General features: G+C 40.1%; 1 protein-coding gene across 4 annotated transcripts in view; it reads right to left on the reverse strand.

Moving 5' to 3' along the window:
- The window catches only part of eif2ak4 (eukaryotic translation initiation factor 2 alpha kinase 4), a 121,196-nt gene that overhangs the window by 81,978 nt on the left and 23,043 nt on the right, over positions 1 to 16,175 (reverse strand). For 2 of the 4 annotated variants that reach the window (XM_043698267.1, XM_043698268.1), the window contains exons 6-11: positions 12,026 to 12,189; positions 9,344 to 9,459; positions 9,044 to 9,201; positions 7,352 to 7,887; positions 5,178 to 5,293; positions 1,339 to 1,499 (exon numbers count right to left, since the gene is read on the reverse strand). In XM_043698267.1, coding sequence (XP_043554202.1) covers positions 1,339 to 1,499; positions 5,178 to 5,293; positions 7,352 to 7,887; positions 9,044 to 9,201; positions 9,344 to 9,459; positions 12,026 to 12,189 — 1,251 coding nt within the window. Of the gene's footprint in view, positions 1 to 1,338; positions 1,500 to 5,177; positions 5,294 to 7,351; positions 7,888 to 9,043; positions 9,202 to 9,343; positions 9,460 to 11,972; positions 12,190 to 16,175 lie in introns of those variants that run through there. The other 2 variants (XM_043698269.1, XM_043698270.1) reach the window with 2 other exon arrangements.

Below are 16,175 nucleotides of genomic sequence, written 5' to 3' on the forward strand. Positions count from 1 at the left end.
ACGCAGAGGCTGGTACGTGTATGGAATGAGCTGCCAGAGGAAGTGGTGGAGGCTGGTACAATTGCATCATTTAAAAGGCATCTGGATGGGTATATGAATAGGAGGGGTTTGGAGGGATATGGGCCAGGTGGGACTAGATTGGGTTGGAATACCTGGTCGGCATGGACGAGTTGGACCGAAGGGTCTGTTTCCGTGCTCTACATCTCTATGACAATGACTTTATGAGGATGGGGTGAAAGCAGTTTGTCAATGCCTACTGCCATTTTAACACATCAGGTACACAAAATTGATAATTTTAATGCTGATTGTTTTTCTCCACCCACTTGTACTCAGGTTTCCCTCCTAAAAGCACCAACTCATGCTTCACTTGAATGTATGCTGGGTACTTCCTTAAATCTTCAATTAATTTATTTTTCTTTGGGAAAGGTTTTCCAATTTAAAAAATACCATATAAATTCATATTGGTGTGCATAAGTTTGGTTCAACAGTAGTACTGTTGCTCCTGAATATGGCAGAATACTTGAGTACACAACTTGTGCCATTACTTCACTGCACAACACAAAAGAAAATTGAGATATTTTTTTCTACAACATTAAATGAAGACCTTGTCAATTCTCAACACTGATCTATGTGCAGCAGAACTTTGTGCCCAGGCTAAAATTATTCCAAATTTGCAGTATAATGAGGAGAGCAAAAGTGTGAATCAAGTTGGACAGTTCCTTCAAAGACCAGTGTAAACATGATGAGCTGAACAGCCATTGTAGCATATGTTTCTATTCATTCCAAAACCAACTTCACAAAATCAACTATTAACTAGACAATTATGATAATGCTATGACTGCCTGCCTAACAATCACCATTATATTTTAAAAGTATTGTCTGCAAAATGAGCTGGTACAATCGTATGATGTGAAAGATATATTAAAAAAATGGAGAAACCAGAGACACAAACGGAACAATATGTTGATATGGTTAGACAAACTGGATGGGAGGAAGCTTGTGTGGAGCATAAACACAGCTGAGTCAAAAAGCACACTTTGTGCTGTACATTCTATATAATTCTATGTTGTACCTATACAACAAATGGGGAGTCAAACTTTAACTCAGAGTGAAACTAATTAACAATTTAGGTTCATCAGTAATTCTGTCTGAGCAACTCTCCCACTGAGAGGAGAATGGAAATATAGTAAAAATAATTGACTCTTGCGCCAACTTTATTTTTGAAACAGGGCACTGTGATCAGACACATTTTAAAACCAGTGTTTTACATATGAAGAGACAGTGTTCCAAGAGATTGTGCAGGGGACAGTTCAGAATTTTGTTGCACAAGTTAGGTACCTTGATGACAGCTCCAAAGGCACCTTCCCCCAGAAGCTGCAGCTCCTCAAACTCATTGTAATAACGCGATAGCTGCTTCTGGGTGTCTGTGTAAAGAGACGCAGTGAGGATCTGGCTGTTTGGGATAACAGTTTCTGCACAATCTGTTCCACCTGCTGAATCTGGTGACAGGAAAATGAGCCCCATTAGTGAGGTGTACATAACAAATGGGAATGAAAAATAAAGTGGAATTTTATACAGTTCATTATACAGTTACAGCTTCCTCTCATTTAGCAATCCTAATGTGCTCCTAAACAACAATCTGCTAAAGGAAAACAATTTTTCTACAAGAAAATTTGGATTAAAGATGGGTAATGTTCCTGACCTGCAATTTTTATATTAAAAACCTATTGTCTTCCCTGATCCAAAAACATCTTCTTACTAACTCCTGACAACTTGTTAGCTCTAAAGTTTCTCCTGGCTTGCCACCTCTCCCCCTTGCTTTTTCCCCTCAATGACGTGCCCATTGTCACTTCTTTTGCTCATCCTTTCCCTGCTGAACATAACTGCTCACTGCCTATCCTGCTTGCCAGCTCTCCACTCTGACCTCCCCACATAAACCTTCCAATTCACCAGTTTCCACTGCTACTCCTACTCTCAAGCAGTCGCAAGGATCAGCAAAAGGAATTAAACGGTTTAAAATTTATACAATTGATTTAAACGAAGAAACGGAAGGCATTGATGCCACATCTGCCGACAATACAAAGATAGCTAGGAAAGCAACTTGTGAAGAGGACACAAGGAGGTGACAAAAAGATACTGGACATCGAGCGAGTTGGAAAGGATGTGTTAAATATATCATCACTAAATTATTAATTCAGAAACTCAACTAATATTCTAGGGACCTGGGTTCAAATCCTGCCACATTAGTGGAATTTGAATTAAATTAGAAAGAAATCTGGAATTACGAAATCTATGGATAACCATGAAACCCATTGCTGATTATGAGAAAAACCCATCTGGCTCACTCGTGTCCTTCAGGGAAGAAAATCTGCCATCCTCACCTCATCTGGCCTACGTGTGACTCCAGACACACAATAGTAGGGCTGACTCTCAACTGTCCTCTGAAATTGCCCAGCAAGCCACTCAGTTCAAAGGCATCTAAGGAGTGACAATAAATTCTGGCCAGCCAATGACAACCAGTTCCCACAAGTGAATTAAAAAAATACTATTTGGAAACTCAGATTTTGACAAGTAGTGTAAAAAAGCATATTATCCAAATGGTAAGAGATTGCAGAGTTCAGATGCAGAATATTCTGGGTGCCCTCAAACATGAATTGCCAAAGGTTATTATGCAGGTCAAGTAACTCAGAATGCTAATAGAATGTTATCATTTATCACAAGGGGAATTGAATATAAATGCAGGGAATACAAAGGAGAATAGAATGGGAGTGTTGCAATATTAATCAAGGAATAGCAGTGAGGAGGAGCGATATCTTGAAAGTATCATCACATGAAGCCATATGGATAGAAATTAAATCCACAAAAAAGCAAGCATGCTGTTGGGTGTGTAGTATAGACACCCAAACAATCAGACAGAGAATCAAATATGTAATCACATTTCTCTCAGAGAAGTGTAGGAATAATATTGCAGAAATAGTAGGGGATTTTAACTGTCTAAATAACAACTGGGATAGTTCTAGCGTGTAGGGTAGGAAGGGAACAAGATTCTTAAATCGCATCCAGGAAAACTGGGATGGAGGAAGGTGGAATAGTACTCAATAGTAGGAAAGAAGATACTGACTTTAACTCAGTTAAATTTAGGATACTTATGGAAAAGGCGAAGGATGGGACGGGAATAAAAGTTCTAAACCAGGAAGGGCTAAACTTACTAAGCCGAGATACAATTTGACCCAAGTGGACTGGGTGCAACTGCATGCAGATGTAACTGCAAATAGCTGTGGGAGGCATTTATGAAGAAAATAGCAAGAGTACTGGACAAGTATATTCCTGTAAAGGCAAAGATTACGACCAAGACTAGAAAACTCTAGATGTCAAGAAACAAAGATGAGGATTAAGAAAAAAAAAGAGTTTATGGCTTGACTATGGCAGAATCTCAAGACTACTATTAAAAAGTCCAAGGGAGAACATAAGAAGATATATTGGCATATAGAATATAAGTAAACTCGAAGAAAATTTTAAATAAACAAAAAGCAAGAGAATAACTTGGGAAGGGCAGGCCCCATTATCCTGTATGCAAGCGGACCTGGAAGATATGGACACAATCCATAACTTAGTACTGTGCATGGTCTTCGCAACGAGAAAGGAAAATGCAGTAGACACACTAGGGCAGAGTACTGAAAAATATCAGAAAAAATTAAACAGAGAGGGAATGGGCATTATTTTTCTTGCAGCAACGAAGGTTAAGATGAGCCTGACAGTTGTATAAAATAATGAGGAGTATAATCCATTTACATTAATTGGGGGTCTGGATTTAACTTAAGATGTAGAATACAAAGAAAAGGGTTGAGGCAAAATCTTTTCTTTCAGAGGGTGCTCCAGAGGGAGTCTGGAACTCACTGCCTGAAAGGGTGGTTGGATCAAAAACACTTGCAAAACTTAAGCAGTATTTAAAATTCAACTGGTGTTGTTATAGCTTCCAAGGCTGTGGGCCAAAAACTGGAAAATAGGATTAGTTCAGACAGATTTTTTTTTTACTGATCGGCGCATACATGACCTCCTTCTGTGCTGTAAACATTTTTGAGTCTTTGAAGTTATGTTTCAGTTACACTGGGCACTTGTGAGACTGTAATGAAGTATTGTGCACGGTTTTGGTCTCCTTATTTAAAGGAAGACGTAAATGTGTTGGAAGCTGTTCAGGGAAGGTTCACTAGACTAATACCTGGAATGGCCAGGTTGTCTTATGGGAAAAGGATAGACAGAGTAGGCTTGAAACCACTGGAGCTTAGAAGAGCAAAAGACAAATAGATTAAAGTATACAAAATCCTGAGCAGTCCTGACACTATGAACGTAGAAAATACATTTCCGTTTATGAAGGAGTATAGAACTAGTGACAACTGCTTGAAAATCAGGGGTCATCCATTAAAAACAGCAATAAGTCAACATTTTTTCCTTCAAAGGGTCATGAGTCTTTGGAACACTGCTCTTGAAAAGGTGATGAAATATTACACAGGTAGATAGATTCTTGTTAAGGGGTTGAAAAGTTATAATCCTATCAGCCAGGATCTTATTGAATGGCAGAGGAAGCTTGTTGGGATGAACAACCTACTCCTGGTCCTAAATGATGCGTGTGTAGAGGGATTACTAGAGAATGTGAGTGAGAGTAACCATACAGAAACAAATTGGACGCAGCACTATACAGGGAACATGCCCAATTTACCAACTGTGCTAAAATGAAACCCTAATTAGAATGCCTGAATAATCAAAAGGTAGGAATACGAAATGTTCCTTGTTCTGGAGTAATGCAGTGTTTAGGAAATGTAACATAAAACCTAAAATCTGACCCTCTAAAATCCCAAGTGGTATAAAATGCCAACATTAGTAATGAAGAATGAATCACTTAGTGCTTCAAAACAAATGTAAAACATATGATTCAGGTAATTAGTAATCAAGGAAGATAGTAGGAAAACATCCAAAATGTTACAATAATCAACAAGATAATCAATAAAATCCAAGCTATTCATAAAAATGAAATGTCTTTACAAAAGAGCTAGTGTACTAGATCAGAGAACTTGGAAGAACTGAAAGCTCTTCATGGCTAATGATTTTGCTGACACTCGCCACTTTATGGTGGGTAAGGGAAAACTTCTAATGTGGTGTACTGGTGGTAGACCTCTCACCTTCTCGACTGTCTTCATTGCAGGTCGATGGTGAAGGTACCAGTTGGGGCTTCACAAAGGAATGTTCAAGCAGCTGCTGAGGACTCCAACGTGCCTTATCCTCCAAGCACACACATCTACAACAAATGTCAACGTTAGAAACATCATCTGACAAAAGTTACATTGTGAGTTACTCCATGACCAACAACCGCCCACAGCTTTATTAGTTTACTCAATTAGATGCTTTATTTTGAACTAAACCACTATCCTCAACAGATCAATGAGGCTGGGGTGAGGTCAGAATAAGAGGATCTTAAGGAAAATTATATTCTATTTGGTCAATGCTTAAATTATTTCGATAGTTGAATACACATAGTCTGTATACATGGAATATTTAGTTGAGGACAATGCACTGAGATGAACTAGGCACTGCCTGACATTTTGGAGAGCCAATGAATTGCAGCCTTTATGTTCCCACTCAGTTGTACCGTGACTGGGAGAAAACTGCATAATTAATTCTACCCAAAGGGACTTCCAGTCACTGTAAGGAGATAGAGATACACACACTAAATCAGGTGTGAAACTGAAGGACTGAAAACAGTCGAGGTATATCCATACTGAGAATTGGTCTTGAATAAGGGCATCAAACCATGTTTGTCTGTCTTTTCGTTTAAGAGGTCACACAAGGTATTCAAGGTTCCTAAGGGGAATGATTCGAACTTCAAGTGTCTAAGTCACAACGAAGTTTTTAAGAAAATTGTATTGGTAAATATAGGAAATCTTTCATATATTCACCCAACTTGTGAAGCTCCCTTAATAGAATTATCCAAACTAAATGGCTGCACAAAGAAAGCACTATTACAGATACAGCAATGAGTGGCAATTTGTTTACATGAATTGAATGAAAGAAACATCCATTTCCCACATAAAACACCTTTTTTTAAGGGGACTTAAGTTTTTTTAAAGCGTTGGTTTCCTTCCTGAAGAACATTTGTATTGAGACAACGGAGAGATGAAGATGCAGCGCTCATTTTAATGTGCTAGAATTCTGATAGTTGTGTAACACAGAATAGATCAACATCTGGATATGGATTCTCACTTAAAAATCCCCCTGTACTAAGGTACCAACCTCAGCCATACTTGCAACAAAGCACCAAGGACAGGTCAACTGCTTCCCAAATAGAAAGGGACAAAGAAAGCCAAAGAGAGAAAATAACAGAGTTAGCCAGCACAACATAATCTACTTTGTGAAGGAACTGGATGTCTGATTTATACTCCAGCTGTTTTAGTGAATAGAGTTTTTTTTTTAAACTACCCATAAGCCAGTTATAAAGCTCCACTGTCACATGAAGGTATCAGTCTGAGAAACAGGGCATTTTCAACCCATGTCTAGTCATTAACACACTTCCTGCTTAGGTACAATCTAAAACTCCTATTCCCACAAACCAGAGAACATTAACCATATCTTGGAATCAATCCACCCGTTCAGCAAGAATGTTTTAAATGGTGAGGACTGCCTGATAGGCAGGGAGTTCTTTTGCATATCTTAGCCAACATTAAAAACATAAGAAATAACTGTGGATGCTGGAAATCTGAAAATAAAACAAAAACAGAAATCGTTAGAGAAACTCAGGAGATCTGGCAGTATCTGGGGAGAGAAGGTGGAGTTAACATTTCGTGTCTAATGACCCTTTTCAGAAAAAAAACATGATTAATTAATCTTTTACTGTATCACCATTTATGGAGCCTAACTGTGTGCAACTGACCTTCATGATTTGCTAAATCACAATCTACATTTTAAAAATATTTGTGACTGTAATGTACCACCAAGACAACCTGTGTGAAAGGCACTATAAAAGTGTGAATTTCTTCTTTCATTCATATTTCTGGTAATACTCCAAAGTTTTCATTCACAAACCATTTCCCATTGTGCAAGGGATAACCACATTTTTTAAAAAAAAGAGAAATTAAAAGTAGCTATTTCATTATTTAGTTGATTTTACACAGAGCTTTTTTTTATTACTTAGTTGGACCATGAGGTTGGAAACTGATGCACTTGCAATATTGGTCCTGTTGTGACAGAATTGTGTGTAAGCACTAGGCACTAGTTAGGAAATAACAGTCTCACCTCTAACAGAATCTCAAGATATAGAACCCATAGACCATGTATAGCAGAATCAGAGTCTGCAACTTACTTGTTGAGGAAATCCTGAAAGTCGTTGGGCAGATTGTTTGGCACAGTTATTGGGTATTCTTTTACAACACTGCCCTGGCTGAGAGCCAGCAGAAGGAGGCCCAGCCTCCATACATCCCCCTTTTTACCACTCTTGTAAGGCAGAGCATTCTCACTGAATCGTACTTTAGTCTGTTCAAACACATCCTCTTTACAAATGTCAGCCAGCCGCCTAGAGATGCTGTAATCTGTCAACTTCACGTTGCCTTCCCCATCTACCAGAACACTTGAGGCACTAAGGACCTTATGTACCACAGAGTTATTATGGAGGTAGTCCAAGGCTGCCAAGAGCTGTGCTGCATAGTGCTGGAGTCGCTCAACTGCAACACGTGTCCCTTTGTTCAGAGCATCCGAGAGGCTGGAACCATTAACATACTCGACAAGAAGGTTGACCAAAATGGAGTTCTCCTTCTCTTTGCAGCACATTGTCATGTAACGCACCAGGTTAGAGTGGCTCAGTTTCAACAAAGAGTTAAATTCACTTTCTGCACCTTGGATCTAGAAAAACAGAAGCAGAAATTCAGTCATGTCTCCTGACAGCATCCCTCTGGGTTGGGATATGTGCTGTAGAAACGTGGTTGTTACGGTATTGAAGGAAAAACACAGAAATCACAAGTACAAATCCCACCAATGGCAAATTATGAAGTTTGTAGAAATCACCATGAAAGTTCCTAGATTGTCACAACCACCAATCTGTTCTTTCTCAAAGCCTTTGGAATAAGTCCCTCAACAACTCAGTCTGACCTAGACTAAGCCAGTCCCAAATAATATGGTCACTCTTAAAATGCTCTGAGGACAGGCAAGGAGAAAGCAAATATTCCAATTGCTCTGGTGAGTGAACGGGTGAGATCAAAATCTGAGGCACACACCCATCCAGCAGCAAGAGAAAAATGATAAAACACAAACTTTCCATATTAGTTTTTATTGGATACAAATGCTACAACAAAGCTGTGCTCAAACACATTTATTGCCACCAAAGACCTGCTAAACACCTTGCCATTATCTGAAGGGGAATGACCACAGTGGACTATAAAAATGGACTTCAAATAAATAAGATTTACTTCAATGTATTTACTTCAAGCTGAAATTTAGAATGGGGAATTTTATTTTGAAGGCATCAAGAGGGGAGCTGATGATGTAGTGTTAATGTGAAACACTAGTAATCCAGGATTCCACTATAACAGCCTCGGGACAGGAGTTCAAATCCCACTATGGCAAAAAAAAACTGAAATTAATGGCGACTGTAACATGTGTCATAAAAAAAACCCATCTGATTTATGAATAACCTATGGGGAAGGAAATCTGTCATGCTTACTTGGTCTGGTCTACATTCGATGCCAGACCCACAGGAATGTGGTTGACTCTTAGCTGCCCTCTGAAATAGTTAATCAGTACTCGAGCAATTGGAGATGGTCAACAAATCTCAGCCTTGCTAGCATACCCACATACCATATAATAATAGTGAACATCACAAATGGTAAGTGCAGAAATTGATAGTATTGCTCCAGTTACCACTTCAGAATATTACTTCAGGATAAATTTATCCATTTTTCACATCAGACATCATCAGACTGATCAGACTAGTGGTAATTCACAGTACTCTAGATCATGCAAACAAAATTCACAGATTTCCTGTTCAAACAGGCATAAATACCTGCTTTCTGCATTTCTCGACTTTGTCCTTCTCCTCACTAGTGAGGAACTTGCCCATTTTTTTCTGCCACTGAAGAACCCATTCATAGATTACCACAAAATTTCCTGTCAATTCTTCCAAGCCATAGTAGACTGACCGGTTCAACTGCTCGTTCTCACCTGTCACAAGACAACAAATGAGAAATTTTCCTCTCACCTCTTAATTTACTACCATACCAACCAAATCCAGAACCAAGGGTCAACAATCAAATGTTCAAATATCACTGAGCAAGTATAATAGTCAGCTAAAATTGTTCCTCACCGATAAGTTTTCCCCTGTGTACGGTGAACCCTCCAGTTGATCCCATGTTGAAATTTATAAGCTTGTATGGTTGGGCACTGTCCTCATTGCTACATACAGAAAGTTGCCGTTCTCGCCTGCAAGTGCAAAAACATTTTCCATTACAAAGTTTATCATCAATAGAACTACATTGTGACTTGAATCAATCAATTTTGTACAGCACTTTTGCAAGACAGATGAATATGTTAACTTCAATTAAAACAAGCCCAACTTAAAATGTGGATCTAACCAAGTGGCCTAATAGGTGCGATGGGTAGACACATTCTAGACAGAGTGATCAAGAAATTAGTATGAATTCTACTTGCATTTCAGGACTAAATCTGGCAAACATTGCCAATTTCTGAATAGGAGGTCTGTACCCAATCCATACTGTGTCAAGTTAAAACCTATTTGTACAAAATCGTTACTGCGATTGCTCTTAAGTCTACCGCAGTAGTGAGACCCGACAACATAGGCCAGGCTAAAGAAAACGATTATAGCTTCACTGACTCAAACATATCCTTGGAATTTCACGACAGGGACAAGATTCCTAACTGAGATATGCTGCAGCATGCTGATTCGATCAGGGTACACTCATTGCTAAGCCAATGATGCCTGCAGTGGCTTGGCCATATTCACTGGATGGATGCTGATCTGGACAGTGAACTGGTCACTTGCCACAACCTCTTGGGCTGCTACATCTCTGCTACAAGAACATCTGAAAGTGAGCTATTAAGGTGGCAAACACTATCTGCCGTGCTGGAGGCACAGTTTGGAGGGGCTTTAAAAAGGCAACCAGAAACAAAAAGCTCAGCTGCTGAGAAGAGTGTCCAGAGAGAAAAGAAATAAAGAGGCCAGTGAATTGTGCTTGTGCCCTCTCAGCCTACAGTCTTCCTCTGCAGTAAATGTGGCAGAAATTGCCATGGGGCTCCTTAGCACCACCAAGTGATGTTTAACAGAGTCTATCAACACAGTGCAAGCCATCATCTTATGATATAGAAGGGTGCTGCAAGATGAAGAACGAGAGAGATGGATATCTAAGTTCCCCAATGATACTGAGTTAGGTAGCACAGTAAAAACTGCATATGGGAGCAAAAAATTACAATAAGACAACGATAAATTAAGGGCAAAAGACAGTAACAGTTGGAGTTAAACATGAGGAAGTACAAGATCATCCATTTTGAATGCAAGAGAAATAGATCAGAAATAAAAACACAGTGCGACAGAAACTCTAAGTCTGGTAACATCTGTGGAGAAAGAAACTGGCTTAACATTTCAAGCCTGATATGACTCTTCTTCAGAAATACATCAGTTTATTTTATAAACATTACTAGCAGTACAGCAAGGGTCTTTTCCCTCGGGTGGGAGAGTTCAAAACTAAAGGGCACATTTTAAGGCGAGAGGAGAAAGTTTTAAAAAGGATACATGGGGCAATGTCTTTTTTAAACACAGTGGTTCACGTGTGGAATGAACTGCCAGAGGAAGTGGCAGATGTAGATACAGTTACAACATTTAAAAGACATTTGGATAAGTACATGAATAGAAAAGATTTGGAGGGATATGGGCCAAGCGCTGGCAAGTGGGCCTAATTTACTGTGGGAACATGGTCAGTGTGGACTGGTTGGATCAAAGGGCTGTATGACTCTATGACTTAGACCCTTGGGCCTACTCCGCTACTTACTAAGATCATGGCTGATCTGGTTACTCCACATTCTTGCCTATCCCAACAACCTTTTACACCCTTCCTTATCAAGGATCCACCTACCACTGCCTTGGAAATATTCACCACCTTTTGAGGAAGCGAGTTCTGTGCTGTAGGCCTCTATAATTCTCTGACCCCATACAGTATCTTAGACTTTATTAACACAAGCATGTTGTACAGGAGAAAAGAAGTTATGCTGAATTTTTATAAGACACTACTTAGGCCTCAGCTGAAGGATGGTGTACAATTCTGGATACCACATTTCAGCAGGAGATGGAACAGTGGCAATGTCACTGGACTGGTAGCCAGGAGGCTGATGGTGATATCTAAATTCAATTACAAAAGTCTGGAATTAAAAATTAGTCTAATGGTGATTACACAACTATTGGTGATTGTTATAAAAACTCACCTGGTTCATTAATGTCCTTTAGAGAAGGAAATCTGCAATCCTTACTAGGGCTGGCCTAAATTGGACTCCAGATCCACTGCAAATCTAGTTGACTTTTAAATGCCCTCTGAAAGGGCCTAGCAACTTACTCAGTTCAATGACATCAGGACGAACAACAAATTCTGGCCTTGCCAGAGACATTCCCATATTATACAAAAATAAAATGTATATAAATATCATGAGTGGGTCTTGTTTCCATTATAAGATGCACCTAGGGTATCTAAGGCAGTGGGCACCCCACTTCAGCCTAACAAGCTGTCTTAACACCAATCTCAACAGAATACCTCTTAAAGGGCCAACTTTGATATTTCCATTTTCCCTAGTCTTTCAAATGCAGAAGGAAACCATACACATCATGTTTTTTGAAAATCTCACTCAACATCCATAAATGGCACATTGAAAATGCTAATTTGTTAACGTGACTGATGAACTACTAGTGCATTAATTCAACTAGGTTCAACCTGCATTTGGCACCCAAGCTCCTGTTCCCTAAATTCTGCTACGAAATCCATACTTTGAGCGGCCGTTGGAATTGGTTCGACGTTGGTTGTTCCCTCCCTTTTTGTGGTCAACTTGGTCCGCTGCATTTTCATTCGAGTTGGTAGGAGATTGCCTGTTTGAAGCAGGAATTTTAGAAGAATTTCCTGGAATGGTCACTTGTGCACTTTCCCGCCGCTCCTGGGGGAAGTGAAGAAAGAGAGAAAATAGAAGTGGAAAATTACACTTACAAACACACATCATTATGGCTTGGAGGGAAAAAGAGCCCGACTGGGATTCACTGAACCCCGATGGGAGCATTTAGTCATGGATGTCGGGCAAGGACAAGAATTAGCCACTACTATACAGCGGCATGGTGGCTCAGTGGTTAGCAATGCTGCCTCAGAGTGCCAGGAACCCGGGTTCAATTCCAGCCTCGAATGTGTGGAGACATTCCCCTGTGTGGGTTTCCTCCAGGTGCTCCGGTTTCCTCCCACGCTCCAAAGATTTGCAGGTTAGGTGAAATAGCCAAGCTAAATTGCCCATAGTGTTCAGGGATGTGTTGGTTAGGTGTGTTAGTCAGACTCTGGATTAGTGGTGCTGGAAGAGCACAGCAGTTCAGGCAGCAGCTCAGTATTAGTCAGACTATATGTAGAGTAGTTGGGGAATGGGTCTGGGCGGGATACTCTTTGGACGGTCGGTATGGACTTGTTGAGCAGAAGGACCTGTTTCTACACTGTAGGGATTCTAAACAAAAATTCTATAATGCCCTCCCTCACAACCATCATTTGGTCTGCCAATCTCTTTAAACACCAGCCATTTCCCCTTGCCAAACCCCTTTATATTTCATATATATTGTTCCATAATTTTTTATCAATCCACACGTAAATGAATATTTTTAAGACTGAGTTAGCCCATCAGGAGAGTCAGAGTATATACAAAGTACAGAAAAAGTGGAGCTGTAGTCACTATCAGATCAGTGATTTGAGGGGTTGAACGTCTGGCAAAATTCAACTACATCCTTGTGCCGTTCAGGCCAGTAAAAATGTTTTTACATTTTAGCTTGAGTTTTTCTTACCCCTAAATGCAACACCCACAACTCCTTTCTATAACCCATTAGCAGTACAACTTGATGAACTTCTGCCCATTTCTGATCTGCCTGAGTATACGATGGTCTCCATTTCCTCATTAAGACATCATTTTTAATATAGTAGCACACCGGGATACATCTGGATTTTTCTTCAATGTATGCTTTTTGGTACAATTGGTTTAGTTTCTCATCTTTCTGCTATAACTCAGTTAATTTCTCTGAACTAAAGATGTCTGCTTTGTCATCTATTTGCTCCTGGTTTGATCAAACAGGGTCTCTGCTAATTCCACTTCAGCTTTCTTAGCTGTTCTCTTTGATCTCTCCTGTTTTAACTGGTGACTTTGTGACCTCATTACCAGAGTCTGGAAAAATCCCGAATTGTCCATCTTTTAATAGCTTAGTTGCATCAGTTTCCACTGGCTTTTCAACCACAGTAGGCAGCACTCCTACCGTGAATCAGCTATATCATCATCAAGGACAAATTGCATTCCTGGAGTTGACAGTTTGTCCAATACCCCAACTCCACTCTTCACTGGACACTCTAACCTCACACTACATAATTGAACACTTCTGGTCTCGGCGTGAATTCCCATTACTAGCACCTTTTTCTGGCCATAGTCCTTCAGAGGTATATATCTCCTCACCTTTCAACATCGAAGAGTGAGAGGATCGTTTATCTCTTAATATTGTAACCTCTTTATCTGCTGCTCCTGGCCTATGCAAGTTAAACTATATGCCTGCAAATGTAAAGTTAAGATCCGGCACTTCCTCCTTAACTAACCTCCAACCAGACTGTACATTCTGGTGCAGCCTCCGCTGTTACCACTCCAACAAAATATGCTAGCTTATCTTGTTTCCTAAATCGGCTTCCCAGTGCTTTTTTTTAACCCACCAACACTGATTTCACGTGGCCCAATTTATTGTAGCGAAAACACCAGACCTTTCTAACTGATCTTTCCCCTTCAAGGTTTCCTTTTTACCCTGTGGTAAGTCATCGTTATGATTTTCACCGAGATCTACCTTTTCCTTTATATTTAAGGACTTCTCTTTTCCCCAATTTCTAACCCTCGCAGATTGAAATTGATTTTGGAAGCCAAACTTTAATTTATGAACCAACTCATAGTCAGCAACCATTTCAGCTGCTAATCTTGCCATTTTAACTCTTTGCTCTTCCACATGAGTTCGCACTACTTCAGGAAGTGAATTTTGAAATCCTGGCAAAGGTTCAACTTCTTAAGTTCAAATTCTCTCTCTTTCTTCCTTTCCTCCCTCTCTCTTCTCTCTTCCTTTCATTTTGTTCTGCTAAAGCAATTTTCTCTTTCTTCTGCTTTTAATTCAAATAGCTTCATTTCTTTTGCCCTTTCCTTTTCTTTTGCCTCTAACTCAAACTACTGCACTTTCAATTGAATTTTAGCCATCTCAAAAGATTCTGATGGGGTTTCCAGCAAATCTCAATGCTCGGCTATTGCTGTAATTCTCTCTCCTTGCCTCATGGAAGGAGGCAGCTCCAACTCTAGCTTGACTGCCAATTCCAGCAGCTTAGCCTTATTCACTGCTTTAGAACCCTCAAGGTCACTTCTTCTATCCCTATAAAACGCTTAGTGGCTGAAAGAGCTATTGCTATCCCAAGCACTGTTTAAACCAACCGAAAGCAACACCCAGAATAAAAGACACTAACACCTAACACTCGTTGCTTTCGAGTCCAGCAACCCTCATCCCATATCAGAACTGTAGAACAAATCCTGCAAAGAGCCCCCAATCTGTTATGGACCAAACCAGACTCCCGCCAAACACTTCAAGAAGATAGCCCAGACCCTAACTTTTCTAGTTATTTTAAACAGGTGTATATATTCCAGGAGTGATTCAGCTGGTCAAAGCTCTTCTGTTTTAAACAAAACAGTATTTATTTACAGAATACCGAATGAACCACAAACAAAAGAGAACAGAATACACAATACCTTAACTTATTCTATCCCAACCTAATGACGGCGTTCCAAATTTCTGCAACTGAGAGAGACACAGAGACAGAGAGAGAGAGAGAGAGAGATATGGATGGCAGAGAGATTCAGCACGGAACACCTATTTCCATGGAGCTGTTTCTTTGACCAGCAGCCCTGAACAGCCAGACTGCGAAAAACCAAACCAAACCAGCAAAAAGCTGAGCTGGGAGAGCTGGCCACTCCTCTTTCATTGTTCAAGTTTTTTTTAAACTTGAAAGCCTTTTTCCTGGGGCAATATCTGCTAGCTATAATCAAGTTGGCCCTAAAGCCCATCCAAACCAGGCACGCCAGAACCTCTGCATTTATGACCACTCTGAAAAATAACAACCATGTACATCCTGACCCCCAGCATTCCCTCCAACAACCTGCTCACCACCGACGTCAGGCTCACTGGTTTATAGTCCTTACCCTGGCTTGTCCTTACCATCTTTCTTAAACAGTGGCAATACGTTAGTCAACCTCCAGTCTTCCAGCACCTCACCTGTGACTACCGATGATATAAATATCTCAGCAAGGGGTCCAGCAATCACTACTGTAGCTTCCCATGCAGTTCTAGGGTACACCTGATCAGGTCCTGGGGATTATTTACTTTTATGCGTTTCAAGACACCCAGCACTTCCTTCTCTACAATATGGACATTTTTCAAGATCTCACCAAGATTTCCCCACATTGTGTATCTTCCTTGCGCTTCTGCACAGTAAACACGATACAAAATAGTTGTTCAATATGTCCATCCCCTGTGACTCCACACAAATGCCACCTTACTGATCTTTAAGGGGCCATACTCTCTCCCTAGTTACTCTTTTGCCTTTAATGTATTTGTAAAAACCCTTTGGATTCTCCTTAATTCTATTTGCAAAAGCTATCTCATGTTCCCTTTTTGCCCTCCTGACTTCCCTCTTAAGTATACTCCTACTGCCTTTATACTCTTCTAAGGATTCACTTGATCTATCCTGTCTATACCTTACATATGCTTCCTTCTTTTTCTTAACCAAAACCTCAATTTCTCTAGTCATCCAGCATTCCCTACACCTATCAGCCTTTCCTTTCACCCTAACAGGAATACACTGTCTCTGGACTCTTGTTCTCTCATTTCT

The sequence above is a fragment of the Chiloscyllium plagiosum genome, chromosome 10, assembly GCF_004010195.1.
Source record: "Chiloscyllium plagiosum isolate BGI_BamShark_2017 chromosome 10, ASM401019v2, whole genome shotgun sequence".
Taxonomy (NCBI): domain Eukaryota; kingdom Metazoa; phylum Chordata; class Chondrichthyes; order Orectolobiformes; family Hemiscylliidae; genus Chiloscyllium; species Chiloscyllium plagiosum.